This window comes from Lipophrys pholis, assembly GCF_963383615.2.
Source record: "Lipophrys pholis genome assembly, chromosome: 22".
In the NCBI taxonomy this organism is placed as follows: domain Eukaryota; kingdom Metazoa; phylum Chordata; class Actinopteri; order Blenniiformes; family Blenniidae; genus Lipophrys; species Lipophrys pholis.
The window spans coordinates 8,046,703-8,072,589 of record NC_137644.1 but is presented as its reverse complement, the minus strand read 5'-3'; the positions used below and the strand labels follow the sequence as shown (position 1 = coordinate 8,072,589).

At 42.4% G+C, this 25,887-nt stretch overlaps 1 protein-coding gene across 1 annotated transcript; it reads left to right on the top strand.

Moving 5' to 3' along the window:
* The first annotated feature begins 8,065 nt into the window (after positions 1-8,065).
* Positions 8,066-25,302, top strand: LOC308127083 (G1/S-specific cyclin-D2-like). Its single transcript, XM_080491856.1, has 5 exons — positions 8,066-8,480; positions 9,242-9,457; positions 14,307-14,466; positions 18,003-18,151; positions 22,271-25,302. The coding sequence occupies exons 1-5, from the start codon at positions 8,286-8,288 to the stop codon at positions 22,433-22,435; spliced, it is 885 nt and encodes a 294-aa protein (XP_080347982.1). The 5' UTR covers positions 8,066-8,285; the 3' UTR covers positions 22,436-25,302.
* Positions 25,303-25,887: the final 585 nt, after the last annotated feature.

Below are 25,887 nucleotides of genomic sequence, written 5' to 3'. Positions count from 1 at the left end.
GTATGCCCCAGTTTGTCTCATTTCTTTTATTCCCATGTTCTCTGGAATGCCAAATTACACAATATCCACGATGCAGGATTTCACCATTACCCTAACTGTTTATTTGTTGTGTTTGCATTGCAAACTGTGGTGGTAACCTCAACGTGGTCCCGCGATGGACCAAACAATTGCCCTGCGGTTGAGGCGAGGCAGCCTTTTGGAAACCGAATCATTCTATATGGGCTTTGCTTCCTGTATTTCACACACTCGTTCTTTGTCTGCTGTGCATAGCGGGATAAATGCACTCTTTGAGCCAGCCAAGACTACCAGAGTGGTTTCAATTTGGGACAAAGTCATTACAAGAAAAGTTACCTCACAGAAACAATATTCCCCATCCTGACGTTGATCTGTTAAAGTGACAATACTCACCAGTGTGCACTGGTGTGTTTGGTCTGGCTCCAGTTCAGGACCATTGTTGTGGCATTTGTTGACTCTTGTTTCACTAACAGGTTGACTTCCTTTCTTCTGCTGGAGAGACATTCAGGCCCTCTCTGTCTCCCCGCTGAATCTAATCAAGCAATGAGAGCAATGAGGTGAATTAGGACTGGAGCTGAGTCAGCCTCACAGAGGCCTCTTTATGCCGCGGCTCAAGTCGAGGGGGCCCAGGGTTAGCATGCATCACACACAGGAAAACACCAGGCAGCTCCCAGACAGGCCAGGCCACAGCAGTCCGCCCCTCAATCCCTCCCCGCACACCGTTTATAAGGAGCATATCGCCTGGCGAGAGCCACTTTCAAAGAGCTTTCCTTCACATTGCGAGGCCCCCCCATTTCCTCCCGGCTCTCTGGAGGGAAATGTAAGTGTGCAGGAGTGGAAATGTTGCAGTCGAAGGGAAGTGAGCGGACGAAGAAAGCAATGTTATTTGTGGAACTGTGAGGCCCATAGGCTTAAAATAAACGTACACAAAATGACTTACTGGAAACGGCTCTGTCTTCTGCTACTGATTAATGCCTCATTTTATTTTCTGGCGGGTAAAGAGAGTGTTTGAGAGCTGGGCAGAGAGAGAAACACTAACTTTTGTTTGATCCAAGGTCATGGAGTGGCCAGCTGCAGGGCCCTCTATCAACCCCTGGGATCTGCCTTCCTATTGGACATCCTGTCTCTGATGGATAGTCGCTCTTCTCGTTTAAAGATCACTTGAAGGAAGCTGCCAGCACACGCCCACAACGCCCTCGCCCGGCCAATCGTGTCGGCCCAGTTGTCCAGCATCCTTCACACTCAGAAAGCCGCAGCTGCCGCAGGAGCTCCTCCGCAGGAAGATTCTGTTTGTGTCATTTTCCTTCCCTTAATCTCTGACCACACACACTTGGTCGCTTGTGACAGGCAGTCGCTGCCTCTTGGCCCTGACCCAGTCCTCGCTCACCCCCCTCACCCCGAGTCTTCTGCACCGCCCTGAGACATCTGTGTGACAGGGGGGGCGAATACGCAAAGGAAAGCTGGGGGAACTTCAGACCGACTGCTGGAACAGAACAAGGGGGCCCCCACAGCCCGGTTATATAACAAGTCTAGCTGTTTGCTCACATGAGGAACATCACACTCCCGTTCTCTGACACTGTGAACACGGGCGATATTTTACTGCCTTTTTTTTTTCTTCTTTTTTTTTACAGTCTGGCATGCAGCACGACTAGGACAGATGCAAATATCATCTTAACCAGATAGAGTGAGTCCTTCTAGGCATGAGGTCTGTCCGCGGCAGAGGATGTGATCTCACTCATTTAAAATCCAACCCATGTCGCTCGCCGCTTACAACTTGATCCAGGCTTCCAGGCTTTGTGCTGAGAGTCCCTTTTCACCCCATGCACTAAAATGTGTCATTCGAAGATTTTTTCTTAGATAATTTGGTATAAAAAAGTCCTAATATTGCAAAATTTTGCACATTATACACATTCTTTTAAGGAGAAATGTTGATATTCAGAATAATATGTTCAATCTGTGGTGTGAAATTAAATGAAAACATCTCAGCAATTATTTATACACCAAAGAACACAACAATGAACCTGTGGAGAATGTACATGTGAATGTACACTTCTAGTCTTTTTGAGTATTTTTAAGCACACTCTTTCATCCAATGCATGTTAATACTCAGCATCACAGAGTTAGTTGCGTAACAGGGTCCAGAGTCCAGCATTTAATCAGCTGAACATCTTATTTTAAACTGATAGGACAAACTTTCCCATACATGACAAACCTTTTAGTAATTCAGTGGATACGAAGCAGAATTTTATTGTCTTTATAGTCTGAACCTAAAGTCAAATCTTTCAGCCTTTTTTTCTCTCTGTCAACTCATAAGAGAAGTATGTGTTTCTTTATCTCTCTGAATACATGACCACATTCACAGCTAACTTGTTTCTAACTGCCGTTTCATTCTGGTTAGGTAGTGTACATAAAGCTCTTTATTGACCCTGCACCTGAACCAGCTGCCTGCAGAGCGGAAGAGTTAAACTGAAATAACAAAGGTGAGGTTCAGACTGATAAACTATTAAATGAGCCGAACATGGAATGGAATACAATAGATGAGGTTAAATTGTGTTAATCAAGGTAGTATGACTGTAATTTGTTTCCATGTATAATTAACCCATTTATCTTGCTCTTTCTTTTTTTTAAAATATGGTTTTATCTGACAGGATTGTTGTTTTTGAGGCAACTTTCAGATATTTGTCCTAAAATAATATTAATATTTTTATTATTTGATATCAATAGTCATCATAAAACAAGATGTATTAGTCAAGTATTGACAGTGATCTCAGTGATTTTGCGTGTTTATTTTCTTTATGCCACAATAGTTTTGTAGAAGTTGAGAGTGGTCTTCGTCTCAAGACCACATTTACAAGGTCTTGGTCTCAACCTCTGAAGGTCTTGGTCTTGGTCTTGGTTTGCTCTGGTCTTAGTCCAGACTTAGTCTCGGGTTAGGTGGCTTGACCACAGCTACAAAGATTGAAATGAAAATCAACATTTTGTCAAAGAAATTGGAATTTTATCTTGCTTGAAGTCTCATCACACTTGATGAGATACAAACATCCAACTACAGAAATGGTTTGACCTTATTTCAAATCTTTTTACAACAGGCAAAAAGGGCCTACAGTTTAATGTTTTCAGTTTTGTTTAGTTTTATTTTTTTAAATAAAGGGGTCATTCTGCAATTGCACACTTGATTTATTTCATTTATCAATTATTGACTCATGTAACGCTCTCCCGGAAAGTGAATCCTCACAATTGCTGGCAGCAGGAAATCTCTTGTTTTTCCACCTTACAGAACGTCTTTTGTTGAGACTGTCTTCCTCTGACCTCCTCTGTCTGCTGTAAGTCCTGAGCTCGTGCTAGAGAATGGCCTAATGTTCTCCGAGGCTCTGGCTGGAGTGAAGGATGCAAGCTGCCGGACGTCAGACTCGTGCACAGACATCATCATGAAGAAGGAGGAGGAAGAGGAGCAGGAGGAAGAGAGGGAGGGGGGTGTTCAGCAGCGACTGAGGTCCATGCTGAAGAAAAGAAGCCCTCTTGTGTTCACGACCCAGACCAGACCCGGATGTCACTATCTGTCCTGTCATTGTCTCCTCAAATGTTGGCATTCGAGTTTGAATGATGGCTTTCAGTTATAAGGAGGGGAAATCACCCTCGTTCTTTTGTCCTGGTTCGATATTGATGATGCTCGTTTTATTATGTAATCTCCCGTGTAGTTTAGTACTAAGTAGCTGATTTCCAATCCCATGTGAAGGGTGTAGGGCGAGGAGTTTCTGTCTAACTAAGCAAAAATGTTATTATGAGACGTCTATTATGAATGTTATCATGAGATGAGATGGGGGTGTAAGAGGTGCCTCTTACATGAGGTTCTCTGGATGTCTAAAAATAGCTCTGGTCATATGAAGTTAGATTTGAACATTTCAAAGCTACAGTTATATCTCTGTAACGTCGACTGCCTGCACTGCTCCCTCACTCTGCCTGCATTCTGCTTCAGTCTTTTTACTTGCTGGCTGGATTACAACAACTCGCTCCTGTTTGGTCTTCCTCTGAAAATCCTCCATGAAGTTCTTCTGGTTCAGACCCCTGATCCACTTCTCATATATCGCTCTGCTTCTGAAAAATATCTCACTCACAAGAAGGAAGAAAACCTGAACTCATGTTTTGTTCCTTTATTTCATCACATATTTGGTCTTTCACTGCATATTCTATTACAAATGTTACAGTTCTTTGTGTTATTTTACTGTGAGGTGACGTTGAGGGTCCTTTAAGTCACCCACAAATCAAATGCATCCTCATCATTATTATTATTCCTCCTGTGGAAAGCGCCTTCTTCTCCTTCCCTCGACCACCCTGCCCTGAGTGGCAGTGACGGAGCGGCTTTGATGTGCGATAGACCCGCACTCCATGAAGCTGATAGCATGACCAGAATAGCATGCGAACATGCGACTGTGCATACATGTCGCCTACTTTTCATGTGTGCAATCGCGGGTGTTCGGCCCGCTCTTGTAATCAGTTGATGCGGCGCAGCCATGTGACACACAGAAGCCACTTTATCTCTGAGCTAGCCCAGCGATCTGTCAGCGCTGGGAGGAGCGTTCACCGCCGTTCACACCGCAGCATTCCTGCCATAGCATCCTCTCCTCTACTGTCAGTAAACCCAAACAGCCAGACTGACTCAGAGCACATGGGCAACCTGTAATCAAGCTTGGCCCTGAAAACCGGCATGTAAAAGTAAATCCTGTGTTTATATCTGTGAGAGAGGCCTCCCTCGTTGAGCGACTCACTTGATCTCGCACAGGAAACGCACAAGATGATGTTAAGCTTCAAACCAAGCTGCGGGATTAAAGATCTTGACTATCAGCCTCCACCTCTTCTCTCTTTCTTTGTCTCTCTCGCTCTTGATCTGTGGCAGTCTGCCCATCTCCGGGCCCCCATGCTCTGGTGGGTTCAGCGGACTGGTATGCGGCAGGAATCTTTGGATCAAGGTGATTTCACGCTCCTCCACGTTTTCCCAGGGCTCCGGGCGCTCTCTGTTACCTCTGTGCAGCCCTCGGCCTGTGATAGCGGCTGACATGTGTTATCACAGGACACATGCACAAACAGCAGCAGCAGGGGAAGGCTGTTTTATCTGCCTAACACCTCTGTTCCCCCTCAAGTGTCGGTGCTTTCACTGTCTGGTATGGTGTGCTTCTTTGCCCTCTTGCAGGGAAAGAGACCCCCTTTAAATGAAAACACTGACCGAGGGATTTGTTAGCCTCTTTGTGCACAGACAAGGGTTAACCCTCCCCGACATGAAATCTCAATTTAAAGATGAATCCTCTCAAACTTACACCCCTTCCTTTCAAGTGGAACTAATCTTGCTACCCTTGACATTCCCTCAGAGTCAGTTCCCACTCTTACTTCACAGTCTGCTCTCATAATAGCTCCACAGTGCTGCTTTTCCTTTTTTTTTTTTCTCAATGAAACTCCATATCTCATTCAGCTATTTGGTGGTGGCTGTGAAAGGAGGAAGTCACTTCAGTGAGAAGTAACTGAAAAGTTTGCAGTTACTGCAAATACACTCGCACATGATCGGAAGCAGCAATTTTAGATGCGTGAAAAGATTTTTATTATTTTTTTATCTCGCTCTCTGAAGTCTCTCATAATGAATTTAGCACTGCACAGAGGGGGGGGGGGGGGGGAGATGAGGGGGGGGCATAGCTGAAGGGACCTTGAGATATCAAAATTGATAGGAAGCTGACCACGTCTTGACAGAACAAAACAACATCCTTGATATCCTGGTGTTGCTGCAAACGCTCTCCACGGATTTACATGTCTCATTTATCCCCGGGCATGCCACCGTACCAGAGGACTTCCTTTACGGGAAACTTCTCCCTGGAAATGGGTCAACATGTCGTCCACACCCTTCGCCATAAGGATGTCAGCAACATCACACTGTGTGCCATGAGCTGCTCCACATGTGGGAAGGACTGATTAAAAGCAACGCTGGTTTCCGAGCGGCTGCAAACTGGCTTCGACCAAGTGTTATCTTTAATTATTAGACACTTTGAACAAGGAAAACTAACAAAAAAAGATCTTTACAAGGCTGAAACACAGATTTAGAGGCCGAAAGTACACAGCCAAGAGTTGTAGTGCATTACTTTTCAAGGCCACGTTTGCGTTTTTAATGTGAAATACTCTGGCACATGTTTCAGAGAGGTTGTAGTTGTTCTAGTAATTTGTCTTGGATGTGTTTTTGGTGTAATCTTTAAAAAAAAAAAAACCATTAGCTTTTTAAGAGCTTTGTGCTCAAAAGCAAAGGGTTCACCGAACAATATTTTCATGCTGATATGAAATATTTTCAATGTAAAGGTCCTTCACAGTTCAGCTAAAACTCCATCTCAGAACTTTTCTGTCTCCCTGAAACTCTCCAGTGCAACGTCATGGCTGTCCAGCTCATTTTATGGACAATTATTTTGTTATTCACGATACAGCTTGTGTAACCGAGTCTGCCAGTGAGTTAGACCTTGTTATTTCAACACCAACTTTCTTTGCCTTTTGTCTGTTTACTTGACACCGAAATCAGAAGTCAATGAAAACGCTCTTTTTCTGTGTGTGAACAGGGAAAGTGTAACTTTCCTGATACTCGCAGTTCTGCACAAGTGCAAGTAGATTAATTACAATCACAACGACAGATCCCAGAGTTTGAGTCCTGGTAACTCTTTTTGAATCTACCTTACAGATACTAAAGGACAGTTTGAAGTTTGAATATTTTGAACTTCTTTATAATTTAACCTCTTCAGACATGACTAACAAATGGAATTTAGGTGGTGAACTACGATCAACAATTTTACAGTTGTGGATTCATTCATAGGTTTCTTTTATGAGAACCAATAAAAGCAGAAACAGTTAAAATCATGTTGTGTATTTCGCAGTTAGGTTCCTGATTTCCTCCCTGTTTGTCGAATATTTTGGGCCAGCTGCTTTGGAGATATACAGGCCGAACGGAAAGCAGAAAAAGCAAAGTGCTGATTTATACCAAAAACTGCATTTGATGAAGGTTTATGATTTGTCCTACACAGAAGTGACAATCCTCTGTTTTTCCTCTGTTTTTCTACACAGTAGGAATCCTCTTGCCTTCATCGTCAAGCTGTCTACCCATTGCTGTTTGTGCTCCAGATGTTTATATTGATATATGGTTCCTAAATCTTTTACATTTACTCTTCTCGAGGCGTTTTCTTAGAGATTTGTTGGGTTATATCTTCTTCAGCCTGTTTATAACTGTTGATAAGAGCCCTGTAATGACTCATATGCAATTTATTGGTATTTTGTGAAAAATTTACACAATGATTCTGGAGGCGACTGTTCACTACTTTCTATGCCCATTTGGGATCGGTACATTCTTTGTGTACTACATAATCATACATCAAAATTAAATAAATTATAATTATTATTGATTATACTGATTAAATATAATTATTTTGAAAGCTGTGGGTGAGGTGAAACAATCAATCAAACTTTATTTATATAGCACCTTTCAAATAGTGTATGGTGACTCAGTTTGCTTAACAAATTATTACAAAAGCATTGGAAGAACTACACACGTATGTATGTATGTATGTATGTATGTATGTATGTATGACAGAAATTACTCCCCTGCATTTATTGATCCTATTCAGTAAGAATCAAAGATATGTACTCGGTATAGTGAGCTGCAGGGCCCAGGCTGTGCGATCCGAACCTATGATCTCAAACCTGTGTGTGTTTATGTGTGTGTGTTTATATGTGTGTGTGTGTGTGTGTACAACAATTTTCTTACATAAGCACAGCTTGATAACATAATAATAACAACTAAGTAAAGAGTTGTAGCTACAGTGGCTGAAATCAAGCCTTCATCTGGGTTTCAGCGTGAAGGTACTTCTTCAATACGCAGACGCACAAATGATGGAAATGTTTCTCTGGAAAAGTTCCTTGAGATGTTATTTGTGTTTTATTTAAACAGAATAGAATAGAATGAATAAGCAGCCACGCGCTGTGACGAGCAGGCGGAGCTGGAGCTCTGAATCCGGGGGGGAGGGGGGCAGGCGGGGGAGACGGAGGGGAAGAGAGGGGGGGGGGGGGGCAGAGGAAGAGGCGGCCGGAGCTGAGCAGCAGCCGCCGCAGCCGCAGCAGCAGCAGAAGCAGTCTGAGCCTCATGCTTCGTCCTGGACGCTTCTCCCGCTGCACCCTCACCTTATTTATTGCCCCTTCTCCACAGTTTGTTTCCAGCGGAGCGGCGGGGGCGCGCGGCGGGCCGCGGGGGCCGAGTCATGGATCTGTTCTGCCTGGAGTCGGACTCCGCCGTGAGAGCCCAGCCCGACCCGATCCTCCTGAGTGATGAGCGGGTGCTGCAGAGCCTGCTGACCGTGGAGGAGCGCTTCCTGCCGCAGTGCTCGTACTTCCAGCGGGTCCAGAAGGACATCCAGCCCTACATGAGGCGCATGGTGGCCGGCTGGATGCACGAGGTTGGACGGGCTCTTTAACATTAGCATTAGCTCAGGCTTTTTTTCTTTCTTCCTTTCTTTCTTTCTGCCATGTTTGCATGCACGTTGGAGCTGCTTAAAACTGCATTTTCCAGCTTGTTTAGGATGTTAACCTGCCTGACAATTGAATGAGAGTGACTCACGAAAAGGCGTGGGAGAGTCGGAAATTCCAACACCGAGAAAAAGTCAGCCTCGCCGCATATTTACGTCAGTTAGCAGCTATAATATCACTGCTTTCTGCCCACAACCTTCCCCAACCCACAGAGGAGACTTTATTCTTAATTTACATGATGAAAAAGTCCACGTTTGGCTCTCACAATAATTAATATTAATTTTTTAAAGTGGCTCAGGGCCCAGCATGCAGCCTGTGGCACAAGGCCTCTTCCAGTGACTCCACTTTCTGCAATAGTCGAAACCTATTTGATTAAAACTAAACACTATGCATGCCTTTAAACCCCCCCACATGATTTATGTACGTTTTCAAAACTTTTTCTTTTCTCGTCTGAACGAGGCAAGCCCCAACAAGGAAGAGGAGCTGAACAGCAGAGGGTGGGGGGGCAGCTCAACGACTTCCTATTCAACTCGTGTGTTTCTGCCTTGTGTGACTTGCAGGCTTATTAAAAAAAAAAAAAAAAGCATCTAAATGTGTGTTTTGTCTTGCAAACCATATTTCTGTCCCATCTTGGACTACAAACTTTTGTGAAGTCTTCCTAATTTGTGTTTTGATCTCTCTCTCCTTCCAGGTGTGTGAAGAGGAGAAGAGTAATGAAGACGTCTTCCCTTTAGCCATTAACTATTTGGACAGATTTTTAGCTGTTATGCCCATGAGAAAGAGTTATTTGCAGCTCCTGGGAGCCGTGTGCATGTTCCTGGCCTCCAAGTTAAAAGACTTCAGGCCGCTCTCAGCAGACAAGCTCTGCATGTACACAGACAACTCCATCACACCACGGGAACTGCTGGTAAGGACACTGTGGCCTCAGAAAGTCCCATTCATTCATTCATTCATTCATTTGTTGGTCTGTCGAGGCCAGAAAATGTTGTCACATTTTTTCGGTATGGGGGGGGGTGATTTTATAATGCCTAAAAGCTGAATCGGTTTCACAGGAAGTTTCCCATTTTACTCAGAAATGGAGCTGTGCACAATAACAGCCACATCCTTTCTTTGGACCCATGTGGTCTGAAGAGACGTGTGATGCCATCTAGTGCCAGTAATGCAGTACAGGATTTGGACATCATGGAGAATTCTGGATTTCACTTGCACATAAAACACTTTATATTGTTGAAAAGGTCAAATGTTCTTTATATTCAGGTCTTAAAAAGTTTTTGTCTCATTAGCATACTGCTTGATGGGGCTTTTAGGGTATTTCCAGTGTGGGTTTGAGCCAATAACAAGGTCCAGCATAACAATAACCGTAAGTTTGACTAATGTATGCTAAAACATGAATTAAACAAAGAATTGACTAAACAAAACCTCACATGTACACCTGGTTGAGAAACCGTGTGGCCTCTCCTGTTAATGATCCTCCTAGTGCCCAGGAGAAGTAACAACATCACAACTGTCCACAAGACAACCCAGTTCACCCAGAAACTCCATGTAAAGAGTCCATATTCTGCTTTAAAACAAGAACAAGGTGTAAGAAAGCTGTGCTGCCTGAAAACATGAAACTGCCTTGATTCATGCCCTCCATCTTGAGCATTGTTGCCGATCTGTCAGATACAGTGTTTTAACCTTTTAGTTCAGTGGTGTCATACTGCCCAGCTTGATCTTGACTTGGCCAGGAATACAAAAGACAGCATAATAACTAATAATAATAATAAATATCTCAAAATTTGAGCAAAACCAAAAGGACGTTTGAGTATTTTTTGCTCTGAACAAATGTTGGGAGAAATCTGTTCTTCAGTGGTTCACTTCATTGTTTTTATGTTTATCCTCTTGACAGAGGAATGAAGAAATGGCCTGCAGTGTCAGGATGTAAAGGCTTTCTGTATTCCTGGGGGGGGGGACTTAAAGTTTAAAGGTTTTAGGCTGTTGCTTTGGGCATTCAGATTCGGAGTGAGGCATGGTGCAAGCCCTTTTCTCTGTCTGCTATTGGAAACTGGTGATGAGAACAAGATGGCAAATTCTGTGGGCAACGCATTGAGACGTAAAGGCAGCTTCACAGGAAAGATGAAACTCAACAAACAATGAGCAATTGAGACTATTTGGAAATACCTCAAGTATATCCCCTGTCTAGAGCATTATTGTTAATGATGTTTGAAGATTCACAAAGACTTTATATAAACATTTCGTTCGGTTTCTCTTTGTAAAAAGCACATAGAAACTACTTTGTATTTGGTGCTATATAAATAAAGTTCAATTGAATAGAATTGCTATAGTGTGAATGACAGGAGTATTCTTCTCAGAACAATAAGATGTAATCTGTTTAGGATAGATAAATTAAAGCAAAAAGCTTCAGAAATATTGAATCGTGTCCATATATTAGTCACTACATTGGACTTCCTCACAATGACTGATTCACCACTTTAACACAATTTGTAACGTGAGCTTCTCAGTACTGTGAAAAACATCCATTAATATTCAATAATTGACGTTGGAAAAATGGTAGAAGCAGTCATTGGTGCGAGACTTTCTGATGAATAAACCATGAAATCAATATAAATCCAGTCGTAAGAGGGTTGAAACGATGTTGGAATCTCATTGAATTTTCTCACGTTTCTGTTCAAATGTCAATCCAGAGGGGACGTGTTCCAGATGTGATTGACATTTTCATAAAGCCAGTATGTATGGAACGCACCCCTTGGTCCTGATTTATAAACACAATATATCGCCTTGACTGGAGGGCGGGGCTTAGAGTAACCAAACATTTCTATTGGATGACATCTGACACAGTTTTACAGGAAGGAAACTGGATGTTATGATACTGTAATAATTTTTCTCCAAACAATTATTCGGTGCAGATCAAGAGAGAAATAAATAATATGCTCATACAGGCAACATTCCAACCACACAAGGTCTTTAATATCACATTTGATTGATAATTCTTGGTAGTTTATTCCTGTTGAAGTTTCATGAAAATGATTTGGTCACTTTGGAAGTTGCAGAATATTATGCGTGACATTTCTTCCTCTGCATTGAGAAAGTCACATAAACTAGGTCGTTGTAAGTATGTGAAAAATTAAATGGGAAATAAGTGAATATCTGCCGATACATTGTCATTTGATCATCAGAGCTGTGCACCAGCTGCTCAGAAGTTTCTTATTTCTCCTCCCCATGCTCTCTAAACTTCCTCTTGCCTCGCTTGCAGCTGTTGAGGGAAATGACATTCACCCCATTCGATGCTCCATATTGTCCTAAACACTCCAGATTCCTGGATATCCTCACAGGATGCATGGAGCCGGCAGCATCTCTGTGTTGTAATGATGAAGCTGCCGCCTCAGCTGGAGAAGAGAACTTTAAAAAGCGGCTGCTTCTGTAGGACAGCTGCTCAGGAAGTGAGCGTACAACCACTGCTCGTCTCACAATCACTGGTCGGGTTAAAATAGTCTGAGCACTGATGTGGCGAGGGCAGGTTTCTGACAGGAATCCCACGTAAATGAATGATGGCTGACATTTCACAGGTGATGGGAAGATAGGGGGGGGGTTTACTACGTTCACTTCATAGGTCTGACTTTTCTGTGTAGTGAGGTTCAGTGGTTATTGAACTCGTAGTGAACGTGTGGAACATTCATTTTTTACCATGGTTCACTTGCGTGATTCCTAAGTTAACACAATAATCAACTGTTTGCAGAGTTTGAACACAGTGTGCCTGTTAACAGAAGTTATTGAAGTTCAGTCAGTCTTGTGGTATGTATATTGCGCATATTGACGTTGTGATGACTCTCAATTAGTGGTATATTGTGCTGCCCTAATTCCTAACTGATGGCAGTAATCGAGTTGAAGTCATGGAGCAACTTTAGTTGTTTTCAGTGTTCACAGCTTTTCTGTAGCTATGAGGAGCAGAACAGTCTCTTGGCTGTGGTGCAGTGTTGAAAAACTGAAGATATGCAGAGAACAACGCGATCAGATGGTTTTGGCTTCATCGATGTTTAAGTTTAGTGCATGATTTGTTCTCGGTAAATTCACATTTAATCTGAAATCGCACCAGTGTGAGAAGAAATTACTTTTGGTAGTGTATTTGGAGTTAAACACAAAAAAATCTCATCATTAATACACACATTTTGTTAACCATCAACTAGGCTTAGAGAGGAGCATCCGTTCAGTTTGTAATTTGACATATAAGCTTTGTTTTCAGCACACATTATTGTAAACTATGAAGTTCATGTCGCTTACTTCATTCTGCATAAGAATTTAGATTTTAAGTTATACAATGTTAAACTGGTAGTTTAATCTGAAAATGTGTGTAAGACAAATCAGAACTTGCGGCAAATGGCAACAAATCAGACGTGTTCAAACCACAGCTCACCAGCTAACTCCTTTTTAATTGTCCTTTTAATTTAAAGATTAATAATCCCACATATAAGTGAGTCTTAACACTAGGTGGAGCTATAGCCTTCAACAAGTTGGCTGTTTAACAAATCCGGGCAAATGAAGGATTTTTGCTGCCGTTGACTAAAAATGGCAGATTCAAAGAAACGTCGCATTGCAAGAGAGAGTCCCGAAAATTTAAGACAAATTCGGAAATATACTGTATATATTCATCTCTGGTATGCGGTCCTGCCTTTCCTATAGTTTTTTGCATCTGACTCCAAGTGTAAAGTTAGAAGTAATATCACCTTTGAAAGCTTGTGATTGAGAAACTCGTCCCTCTTAGTAATTATGAATGTTTATCTTTCTGAGTACACGTTGGGAATTTAAACTTTTTGTGGCATTGCATGTTTTTTTTACTCGTATCCTTTAAAAGCCTTCATACATTAGTTCTTGACATTTAAGGTCTAAAAATGTCTTCAAAGGCCATGCATTTAAAGAGATGATGCACTGAATCGGATGCGTAGCAGAATGAATGAACACATCCTGATTGTTTTCTTTTGCTATTAATCTATAGTGTGCAGAAGCTCACAGCTTTTTTATTGTATGTTAAGTATAAATTGATATAACATAGGCCCTGGGGTGAAATGTCTAGATAATAAAGCATTCATAAGATCTGACGTTATTTGTACTTTCTTTTATGTATTTGTGGCATTATCCTTAATTTACTGCATATTTAATAGAAAATAATGAGTATGCTGTGATCTCTGATGCCAGTGGCTCAAAAGTTGTTTTTTTTGAGTTTTTAGTGGTAATAAAAACTGTTTTGAAGGGAAGTATATTTGCTTCTCAAGTATACCATGAAGAGAACTTTAGTCATCTGTTGAATTTGAAGGCAGTGACTCATTGGGAGCTGAGAGCACTCCTTTTTTCTTTACTTGCTGGTGCAAACTGTCATTGTGTTCAGACGTCTTGAGAGCTGCCGCTTTCTGTGCTCTGCAAACTCTTTGTAGCTCCTCGAGGCTTGTGACAGGAAGCAAAGGCCTGGCCGTCTCATTGGCAGGCGCTCTAAAGCGGGGCAAAGCCTGTCACATGCCGGCGATATGAACACAAAGGATGCGAGGAATGAGAGAGGCATGCAGATAATAAGATACAGCGAGGAGAGATAAAATGAAGAAATGTTGCTCCTCTTACAGAGCCATTTCCTCTGGGAATTGGGAAGCACTGTGATCTTTTTCACGGTCAATGGAGGCATGGCAGCACGCCATCGAACCCACTGACCGGGAAGCGGAGTAGAAAGTGACTGAGACGTGTTTTCTCTTCCCTCTTCTGTGCATCCTCAGGACTGGGAACTGGTCGTGCTGGGCAAGTTGAAGTGGAACATGGCCTCAGTCATCCCCAACGATTTTATAGAGCACATCATTCTCAGGCTGCCGCTTCCCAAAGACAAACTGTCGATGGTCCGCAAACACACGCAGACGTTCATCGCCCTCTGTGCCACAGGTAAAAACGACTCCGCACCGCTCATAAGTCCATCTTCTGTTACTGCTTTATTGAACTCGGCCGATCCCAGCTGGCTGGGTGAAGGCAGGTTACAAGAATAAACCCTGGAAGAGTCTCCAGTGGGTCACAGGGCAAACACACACTTCTCATTCACTTCAAGGGGAAATTTAGAGTCACCAGTTACTTATAAACCTGCTGCTCTGTCACTGTGAACAACAGGAAATGGAAAAGTGTACTTCACAATTTGAATTCAGTGTGTTTAGTGTCACGTGTTGGCTTCATATCTTCTCTGGTCTTGGTGTACTTTTGTTGTGATATTATAGCCCCACTACAGCCCTGGTGTAACTACTACAGAACTCTTGGTAGTTTTGTGTGTTTTTTCATCTCTGTGAGCGGAGTTAGATTAGTTCTCTTCTCAGTGATTAACACAATGAGAATTCATAGACGACTGTTGGAGCATCTCCCTCATTCCAAATCAGGCCCCGTTTACACGGCGTTTTCCAGTGAACACAGAAACGTTTTGTTGCGTTTCGGGTGGCTGTCCTGGAACTCTGTTACTGTGCTTAAGAATCACGACTGTTGTAGATAGTTCTACTCATGGGCGAGTTGATAGACAATAACAACAATTATAGTTGGTAATTTCATGGTTGTGTCACCTAGATTAACAATCTAACTTCGCTGCTAATTATTGAGCGTGGGCAGTGTGTGTTGTCATTACAAAATCAAACAATGCCCACGAGAAATACAACATCAAAACTACATAATTTTCAGTGTTTCTGTCATTTCTTCATAAATGCACCTTGTGTAAACGTGAAACTTTTCTGAAACAAACTGAAAAATGATGCATAAAACGTAGTATAAACGGAGCAACAGTCGCCACTCGACCTAGTATGTGTGCGCGCATTTCTGAACCAAGAGGGAAAACCAAAGAAAACTCTCCACACTCGCACAGGAAGAATGTTCAAACTTCACACACAAGCAGAATAGAATTGCGGTCCTGTTTGATCCTTTTTACCTGCCTGCATTTGTTTTCTTTCTCCCTGGGCTTGTTTGCCAGCGCTCACTTTGCTGCCTTGTTATTGCTCCATCCAGCCGAATATTCCCACACACTCTAACATTCTCCCACCGTGAGTCATCCGTGACCTTATTCTTCTCTGTTGGTTGCTTTATCCACTTTCTAGTCCCTCCACAGTCTGTTCTGCCGTCTTTTTTTAAACTTTCTTCACAGCTGCTAAAAGCTGGGAAGTCTCCTCTATCAACTCTTTGTTTAGATTAGCCACATACGCCGGTAATGGCAGCGGCTCCATTGTAAATGCTGTGCACGCGCCGCCCCACGCCAGACTGACTCAGGTACAGCGCACGTCCTGCATTGTGTTTGTTGACAGGGGAAGCTTCCAGGTTTAAAAAGTCAGGGCCATGATCCAGCGGTCTTCCTTCCTTCTTCCAGCCTCATGTCCAAAATAAACAGAGTCAGATGTCCCCTCGGGCCTCTCCCCCGAGGTGAATCTACACGGCATTCCTCTGCCTGCGCTGGGAATCCTTTCTAATATTTTCATATCCTCTACAGAAATACTCCTGCAGGATCTCCTAATACATGAAATATACAGGAGTGCCTGTGTCACAAGGCCGCTTTTCATCCACCGCCGCCTTTCAGTTAATTCTGAGAAGGAAATAAGACAAAGGAGGTCACTTTAGTGCGCTGGAATTCCTCACCAACGTCACCGCGGTCAGATCCAGCCAATAAGCACTTGTTTACTAGCGCTCGTTATTGGAACCATAGATTCCTTCAATGAGTTTCATGCCCTGTTTAGCACAGTTTTAGTGTCACACTTCTTTTCTTTCCTTTTTTTTTTTTTTAAGTATTTGGGTGTGTTTCAGTGGTTGCCTCTGCTATTCATAAGCAGCTGCTTCTATCTGAGCACAAAGCGGCTGCAGTGGGGGAAAAAGGAGGCCTGCTGTGGTTGTGCAGTAATGTAAATGTTTGGAGTTTTATATGGAGTTGAGACGTTATTCTTGAATTGAAGGAGCTCCTCCTATGGACAGCTGGGAGCTGGAGGAGACGACGGGTGTAGTGAAGCTATTGGGCCACCAGGACATGCTGCAAAGTCCCAGAATGAGTCTGTGTGTAGTGCCGCATTTCATTTCACTGTATTGTTGGAGATTTGGGAACATCTTCCCTGGACTGCATCGGCTCTAAGGGCCAGAGCAGATCTTAACTTAAAAAGATCTTACCTTAAAAGGTAGATTTCTCTTCTATCTATGGATGCTAGAGTTTAATCCTGGTCCAGACCCCGTGCAGTTTTTTTTCTGGGCACAGCTTCCTTCTCCAACAAGGAGAAAGGATTGTTTGGTTAATCGGAGACTCCATGTCGCCTGTCAGTGTCTGCAGCTCAGTGATGAAGATGTCCATGTTTCCTGCCTTTTGTCCAACGTCTGTTGGGGTAATATCTATCATCCCTGTTTGCGCTTAACAGCCATGTGGCTTTTAACTTTTTCTCTGTAGTCAAGCCTTCCTTAACATTTTGATCTTTTTGTAATTGTGCACAAAGTGATCATCCATGTCACTATTTAATGTACGTAGATTGGAATGGGTCCTGAGGTTGAGACTGAGATGGTTTGAGGAGAACGTCAGAGAAAATTCATGGATGAAGACAAGGAAGTTGGACTAAATTATGAAAAACTGTGTAATTTTAGCTTTTGGCTCTTTAAGACTTAACAATAAAGACACTTTCTATTCAACCTGCTTCATCCAAGTTAAGGCTCTGTCTCCAATCAAAGGCAAGTTGCCCCTTTTAGAGGTCGCCACTTTATCACAGGCAAATCCACACACACTCGCGTCTCCAGTTAAACTAAAACACGTCTCTGGACTGTGGAAGCTGGACGACTCTGAGAAGTCCCACCTCTAGTGCACAGCCAAATCTGGGTATTATCAAATCAACTGTTTTGTCCTTTGATCGATTTTCTGGACATACCCGTTGCAGACAGAAAAAAAGCACAGATTTTTCAAGAAAATTGATTTGGTTGAGATTTTGTAAGCATTTTCTTTTATGCAGAAACATGTGCACAAAAAATAGGCTCTGTGTTTTAGGGGTTAATGCATTGATTACGATAATAATTAAACCTTAAGTAATCATCCGAGGCTTAAGGAAAGTGGCTCTAGAAGGCTTTCGGGCCTCCTTCCTCTTCCGCCTCCTCTCGTAGCCGGCTACGGGTTAAGTCCGTTCAACTTGGATTTGGACAGAAGGAAGTCATGCCTGGAACTCATTGTTCAGTGAGTAGGAGGATTCCTACTCTGCTTTTCTAATCAGACTGGGGTTCTCTATGAAAGCAACGACACAGGTTCCACCGGGCCGCTACCTCTGCTAAAATCCAGACTGTGGGAAAATCAGGTTCAGCTGTGCAGCAGCCAACACTGGAGACGATTCAGACGTTTCCACCCCACAAGCATCTCCCATCCTTCCTCTTGTGAGGAAGGATGGCCTAAAGCTGCTGCTTCTGCTTGACTAATTGCGCATTAATACTCTTTTCCTCACCAGATGACCGCCTTGCCATGAACCCTCCCTCCATGATTGCCACCGGCAGCATGGGAGCTGCTGTCTGCGGCCTGCAGCTTTACCACAACGATCAGAGGCTGAGTCGAGACAACCTGACAGACCTGCTGGCCAAGATCACCAACACAGAGGTGGTAAGTGAGAGGGGGGGGGGGGGGATTTATACATTACCAAAAGTAATTCCTGGAGAGTTTCAGTAGTCCAAAACAATCGACCATTAATGGCAAACATCGCAGCATCTCACGACAGCAGCTTAAAAGGCTCTTCAGAAAACAACATCACTTCAGCGGTGGCAGACTGAAGCTATTTACTTTTCAGGGGGGGGGGGGGGGGGGGGGGGGGGGGGGGGGGGGGGGGCAGGTTTTGGTTCTTGGCTGGCGAGCCAGACTGCAGCTATAAAGAGCAGCGGCAGAGGGAATGTCTTCTTAAAACTCAAAGCCCACATTCTTGTGGTAGGACACATGCAATTTCTTTGCAGGGCTCCCACTTTAGCTGTGTGCCCCTCCTGGAGGACGGATATGTTTTCAAGGGCGGCCAGACGCATCACTTCCAGTAAGAAATGGAAAGTGACCTGAGCTGTAGTCACACCTGAAGGCTGCTTTAAAATGCTTTGATGACGCAGTCTCATAATTAGCTATGAATATATACCCAAGAGGTTCTGAGTGTGAACGTAGTCCCATTGATAGTAATGTAATGAATTATCTTTACATGATATTTTCACTATTTCCATGAATATGCAACAGATTGTTCAGAACAGGGGTGTCAAACTTAAGGCACGTGGGACAAAATCGACTTGCAAAATTTCAATGAAAACCTTTTTTTCTTCAAACAAATTTCTTAAGAGTAACGGACACAGCACTGATGCTGCCATGAAAGTTAGAAAAACTCGCATTAGCCTCAAAGCTGTGCAGCTACAGGAGAAGTTTTTGAGACATTTCACTGCATTTTACACCAGAAGATTTCATTAAGATTTGCTTAATGTTGAGATTGTAGTAGTTATCGGTAGCATTTGTTTGGTTTTGCAGAAAGATCCACACTTTCACCATGTCGATGTCTGTCTGGATGGATTAACTATCTGTTAATGCTTTCACCATGAGAGTTCATACAGTGAATGTTGTACTTTATTCAGCTTTTAATAAGGAAGTCAATGATTGCCTGATGATAACCAATGTGTCAGTCATAAACTGTTTATGTTCTCACAATGGACTTTCAGTGTGCACAGTTTTATAAATTGAGGGAATTATTGCAATATTTTTGGTTGTGTAGTAAACCTGAAGGTTTTTTTTTGTGTCCCTATTGCTCGTTCCACAAGTCAATAGGTTTTTCAATCATAATCAAACATTGAAGTTATAAATATTTCTCATAACATCTTCTAATATTAATTTAAATTTATATTAAGCTGCGCTTATGTTGTTTTAGAGATTAAGTGGAGGTCAATTTGCTTTTCAAGTGTCTTCAATGTGTAGAGTTATTGTTTGAATACGGCAAATGTCAATGAGGCTGCTTGGATTTCATCATCTCATTTCTACTGAGTGCTGCTGCTTCGTTGTGAGTGAAATGGAAGTCAACGGGGCTCTGATTTGAAGGGATGCATTTCAAACATCTGCATGCAGTGAGTCAATACTTGAGACAGCATTTAGTAAATCCAGTAGAAGTCATTGGAACCTGGAGTTTGTTATTATGGACTTTAAATGTATTACTATTTATTATATGGGCTATACTGGCTTTGTTCTAAACACAGTGAAAGGGGCTGTGCTTGACTTCTGATGTAATTAATAGGTTATAAATTATGCATTTCTTCAAAGTGGTGTAAATTCAGTGAACGTTAATGTGATTGCTTGGAGTTCAGTTTAACGCATGAAACAAACTGGAAATGGTTTCACTGCCATGTTTATATGTAATGGAGTTAGTATCGGTTCGTATAAATATGGTGAAAGTCAATGCAACAGTTCTGTTAAAGCTTTAAACGGAGTATAACTTCATGATAAGCTCTTTATAGCTTTGTGAAGACTGTTATACAACAAATGCTTGAATGATAGCGTATATAGATTGTTATATATTCAGTAGTCAATGGGGATCTCCAAACTTGACTCATATCAAAATAAGCTTTGTGTGCCATTGTTCGTAGTTTTATTTTTAGCGGGTGTGTTATTGGCGGCCTTAAAGGATGAACATGTATTGTTACAGAGTAGAAGTCAATGGATCCAAATTGATTCTCTAATTGAAGATAGACTACACATAACGCAATTTCATTAATCTTTTTATTATTTATCAATGTGCAAACAGCGTTAGAGACATGGTGGAAGTCAATGGACCCCCCATTGGTCTAATATTGAAGTTTGAATTGCAAATAATCTCTCATTGAGCTTTTAATGTCTTTTTGAAGTCAATGTGTTTCTAAGAACTTAAATTATGAGCATTTCATAATATCATTGAGATGTTTTAAGTTTATAATTGTACACTAAGCAGTGCTTTGTATTCTTTAACCAGTGTTGTCTTGTAAATGTAATACAGTAGAAGTGAATGGGCTGAAAAAGTCTTTGTATTGAGATTTCTGCAGTTCAGGGGTGGAAAGCGCTCAGCATTAGGGAATATCTGTTGAGTTTATACTACGTACAATTGATTTAGGTTTTAATAAGTCATAAAGAGAAGCTGACATCATCGTAGCTTCAAAGAATTACGCACATGCCTACATCTGGTCTGAATCGGTTTTGTGCTGCTGCACAGCAATCAGGCTAATGAAAACCTATCCTTTGTCACAAGTGTAGAAATCCCATGCGGCCGCAGGAACGGCGCGGCTGCCTCTGAGCTTTGTGGTTGCGTTGCGATGGTGATGTGGGCCCCATGACCCCGCCGTCACAACAGGCGCTCCGGCTGCAGCCCATCGGGTCTCAATTATTCCTACATTTTAGAGGAATGTTGGCCTCTTTGCGAGCTTCGGCTCATTCTTTTTAGAGTCCCGCCTGCAGCCGGCTCGGGGAGGCAGCAGACCTCCCACATCTCCGACACAGACCTGCAGGGGCACACAGACAGACGGAGAGAGGATCCCATTTCATAAGAGAAGCTGTGTAATAACATCCGGTCCCACTGTCCTGTATACCGTTTTACACCCAAACTCTGAGGGTCAGGGTGCAGTAGGTCAAAGCCATTTCCTCCAGACCTCCACACGGGGTTGACCGCTCCGTAAACCCACCGGGGAGTGTGTGTGGGGGGGGGGTTCAGACGGGGCGTGCAGAGTTTCAGATCTCTGATACCCTGATAGACCACAGAGCCCCTTCTGGACCAAACCTCCTTTGAAGCTTCGCTGGTATCGCAGACGTGCCCGCCGTAGAGCCGGCTGCTCCGTGTTGTGGTGGTGCTGGTACTCATTGTTCTGACTGTGATGCAGACGGGACCACCTACCTCAGAGACACATAATTCCCTGCTGGTATGCCGTGCATGTGACCCAAGTCTGTCAGATGTACTGAAAACCAACGATTTGCACGCTCGTCTCTGCACACAGGTGAACACAGTAAACCCTCACAGTAGATTCAGCTCAGTTTATTCATAGAACATGGAGATTAAAGCTGCTTTTACTTCGTTAGGGTCTTTAGAGGGGAAATCGATAAAGCCTTTTTGGAAATTACTTATTTTTGCTCATGATCTTTTTTGTTTTGTTTGCATAATTGTGCTTGACTAAATCTTTTTTTTTTTTTTTTTTAACGCATAGCAAGTTTTTATTTAGTTTATATGGTTTCTTTTTTTTTTCTGCAGCACAATTCTGATGTAAAAATTTTGTCCATATGGCTCCTTAAAAACTTTTTGAACATTTTGATTGGCAGATGAAAGCAAAATCATGTAAAAAAAAAGAATAATAAAAAAACGTTAAAGTTTCTGAGGTATTTGTGTGTTTGGTTTGTCATGATGACAATGACTGGACAAGATATACTTCCTCTGAACTTCTTTGATGGTGAAAGCTTTAGGAAGTTGAGTTTGAATACGCGGTGCAAAAGTTTTACCGTTTATCCCTTTTTTCTTTTTTAAGATGTGTCAACTAGTCCTAAATAAAATAAACAACAAATTAGTTTCCAAGAATCGTTTTGGTCTGATGAGGCTCAAAGGCAGTGACGAGCCTCTGCAGAGGCCATTGAACCCACCAGAACGGTACCTTCACCTCGGCTCAGTCCGGACTCTGAGGATTACTTTTTTCTCACACGGCAGCTTAGGTTTGATGAAAATGTGTGTTTAACCAGCGCTGACCCTTCCCGTTACAGGACTGTTTGAGGGCCTGCCAGGAGCAGATTGAGCGTGTGCTGGCCACCAGCCTGCAGCAGGGCCAGCACCACCGGCAGGAGGGCGGCCTGCGAGCCGGCAGCAAGACCCGGGATCAGCAGGACCAGTCCAGCACCCCCACAGACGTGCGTGACGTCAACTTATGAACTCCCAGCAGCGCCCACACCGCCCGACACATGGACTGAGGGAGGAGGGCTGGAGGCGAGGGCTGGAGGCGATGGCTGGAGTCGATGGTCTGACAATCTATGAACTCTTAGAAATAAAAAATTTCAGCTTTTTTTTTATTTTTTTTTACCCTTTGGCACCTCGTTGGGTGCACGCTCACCGGTTGTTGGGCCGCATGTAATCAAAACAAGCTATTTAAAAAAAGAAAAGAAAAAAGAAACTGTCTTGAAAACTTGATAGTGCCTTAGGTTCCCCCGAGAGTGGACCCTGAATATATTTTCATACTTGAAAACAAAAAATAGCATAATTATATTAAATATACGTATTTTTCTTTTTTGATACAAACTAGCAAAATGTATATTTAGCTAGCATTTAGTTATGTTACTCTTTACCCATTTTTAGTGAGCAGTTATCAAATGAATGGGATCTTCTGTGTGATGGTGACAGTAATGGCATTTAAACAGAGCTGCGATATCATTGTGCACCTGTAGCACTGCTCATTATTTATGCAGAGGAAGTGCTGGCCGGGAGGGGGCTGGGCCCGCTCACACAGGAAGGACGTGAAGATGGAACGGGTCCTCAGACCGGAGCGGTAGCGGGACCGGAGCGGTAACAGGACCGGAGCGTTCCACTTCAGCCAGTTGTTGTTGTGTTCATGCAGCTGGAAGCTGGAAGGTTACCTGCTTGGGGAAAAGTTCTATTTTCCAGTTGGGATTGTCGTATGGAAATCTGTAAATACATCCTCATCACTTGTTAGAAGTTGTTGTATGTACAGAAATACTGCTGTGTATTTTCAAAGCTACCTACATACGGTAATCTAATATAGCCTGGATAAGTGTGCATCATTAGAAAATCCTTTGTGATGCGGAATGTGTCGGATGACATTATTCAAGTTCAAAGTTTCCGTGTTCAGCACTTCTACAAACTGCGTGTTATTTAAACTCACTGCGAGATGGTTGCTTTGTTAAAGAGCGGATCATTCAGAGAAAAGTTGTCATCCAAGTGCACAAATACGTCAAAAGTTTGAGAGTTCCGAGACTCCTCATGTTGGCTGCGTTCAGATTCACTTTTCCCGCTTGGAAGTAGGACTTTTTCCCACATTCCACTTCCCCATGAACATAACATTGTGCTGTTGTTTTTATTTCTTTTCTCATTGTTCGTACATGTTTGAAAGCATTCGGGAAGGTTTTTAAAGCCTCCGTCAGGTCGGCCTGATGTCAAGAGGGGGAGAAAAGGAGATGTGGCAAGTTTGTATTTGTACCAAGTTTGAGAGGGAGCGAGTGGAGGAGTGTGAGGAGAGGATGAAGAAAGTGTTGAAAGATGTGCGGTTGATGATTGAGGAGGTTAACTTTAAGCTTTATGATGTTCCTGCAGTTGTACGATAGCAGTAATCGAGTTTGACCATTTCTTGAGACTTGGGGAACAATATTGATGCACTTTTAAACACACTCCTTAAGATCGGTAAGGGGATGGTGGTTGAGGAGAGGGGACTTTTTTTTTAGACGGGGAGGTTTTCTTTTTTTTTTTTGTTTAAGTTATTTGATTTCTTCTTTTTTTTTTCCGGGCTGGATCCCCACGGGGTAACGCAGGTTGTCTTGAAAGCTACGCCCCAACAGGTGACATAGGATGATCGGTGTCGTAGTGTAATAGTATACACACTAAAGAAAAGCCAAGTCGCGTGTAGACTTCAGTGCGTTTATTTACCTTTGAACTTGAATTTATTTTTCCTTCCTTTTATAAATTCATAGTCAACCTTACCCTACTGTGTCCTGAATATCCCTGTTCCTTGTAATGTACCTTGCTCTCAACTGAAGTTGTAAATCTGCCCTTTGTTTTGTATATAGCAGATTTACTGAAATCCTCATGATGTATTCGAACAGAGATCTTGTGTCTAAATTGTATTTGTGCATGTTTTGATTGTGCAAAAAGCCAAATGTTTTTCAACCCCAAAATGCTTTAAACAGAGAAAAAGTTTATGCTTTTCCAGGTTTTGTTTATAATTTGAGAGGTAATTCCAAAGTTAGAAATAGATTATATATGTTGTTCTCTTGCTGCTATGAAGCTTTTCTTTTCTAGTCTTACACAGAGATGCCTTATTGTCATTCACTTGTGTGCTGCTATATTATGATTTAAAAAATTTTTTGTATATGTAACAAGTCTTTGCTTTTCTGTTGTATATGTACCGGAGGGAACGTAACACAGTTTGGTGCGGGACTGGAAGTACTCGTGTTTTGCCGATGTCGTTGATTAGCATGTTTTTATTCTTTCCTTGTTTTATTGTTCCATTTGTATCTTTATATTCTATAATCTTGCTGCTTCTTTGTAATGTTTGTGTACCTCAGGTTAATTTGGACAGAACGAGAGCCCATCTCATCATTACCTCATCACACCTCGATTCACACGCGTCGTCGTCACTCTTAATTTGCCGGACTGGTTTCACTTTTTATTTTACTTTGAGAAGAAGTGTATGACGTACACTTCTGTGACCCCCCCCGACCCCCCACCCCCCTAACGTCAGCGGCCTGATGCCCACTGAGCAGTTCAAAGTGCCTGCGACCATTTTAAATGAGGTTCTCTCTACACATCTGGTGCTAAGTCAATGCAAACCTATATTGCGCCTTAAACTTGTATCTGAAAAAGACTAATTGTCGTGTTCATCAACAGGTTTTTTATCAGTTCAGATCAAAGTGGAATATTGCTCATTTTTGAGGTACCCAGTGATTTAAAGTTCAACCCACCAGAATGTTTTGTTGTTGTTCAGTGTGGTTATGACGTCAAACTGCCCTCCCACTGTCCCCACATGCAAAAACACAATGTACCTCAACAATTTGCCGTCAATAAATTGGCTAAAATCACTCGTCTTTTTTTTTTGTCCAAAGGTATGCTATTAATATCTCTGCCGCCAGAGGGCGACGGAGTCGGTAAACTGGATCCAAAGCTTGCTTCTCAATAACTGATCAGAAGTTTGGCACACATACATTACTCAAGGTTCAAGATGCTTTATTTATCCTCTAGAGGCAATTTATTACAACTTTACTAGTCTAGACACACTCATTTGATGGTTTTTACACTCAAACTAGGAAGGAACGTGAAACATGAAATGAACAAGTTTTACTCAAGCTAGAATGTTTTAACGTTTAAAGACTTTTTGCTTTGATAATAGCTGTGTACACTCATGCTCGTCTCATGAGGTAGCGACCTAAATTGGGTTTCAGTTCACAGGTATGCCTTTAAAGAGTTTATCTCTGCCATTTATTTCCTCAATGTGCTTGAGACCATCAGTTGTGTTGTGCAGAGGTAGGGTTGGCACAAAGATCAATGTTGTGAATAACTATTACTTTGGTTTTAATCTACATCAGGGCAAGAAACTACACTCCATTGTTTTTACAAGAGTTTTCAACTTATCCTTAAGTGCAGTTGCAAAGACCATTAA

What these genes read in the sequence shown, in the direction of transcription:
- LOC308127083 (XM_080491856.1), top strand. Translation starts at nt 8,286, where the DNA reads ATGGATCTGTTCTGCCTGGAGTCGGACTCCGCCGTGAGAGCCCAGCCC. An exon ending in TGGCCGGCTGGATGCACGAG is followed by an intron (nt 8,481 to 9,241) that starts GTTGGACGGGCT and finishes CTCTCCTTCCAG; the next exon opens with GTGTGTGAAGAGGAGAAGAG. An exon ending in TCACACCACGGGAACTGCTG is followed by an intron (nt 9,458 to 14,306) that starts GTAAGGACACTG and finishes GTGCATCCTCAG; the next exon opens with GACTGGGAACTGGTCGTGCT.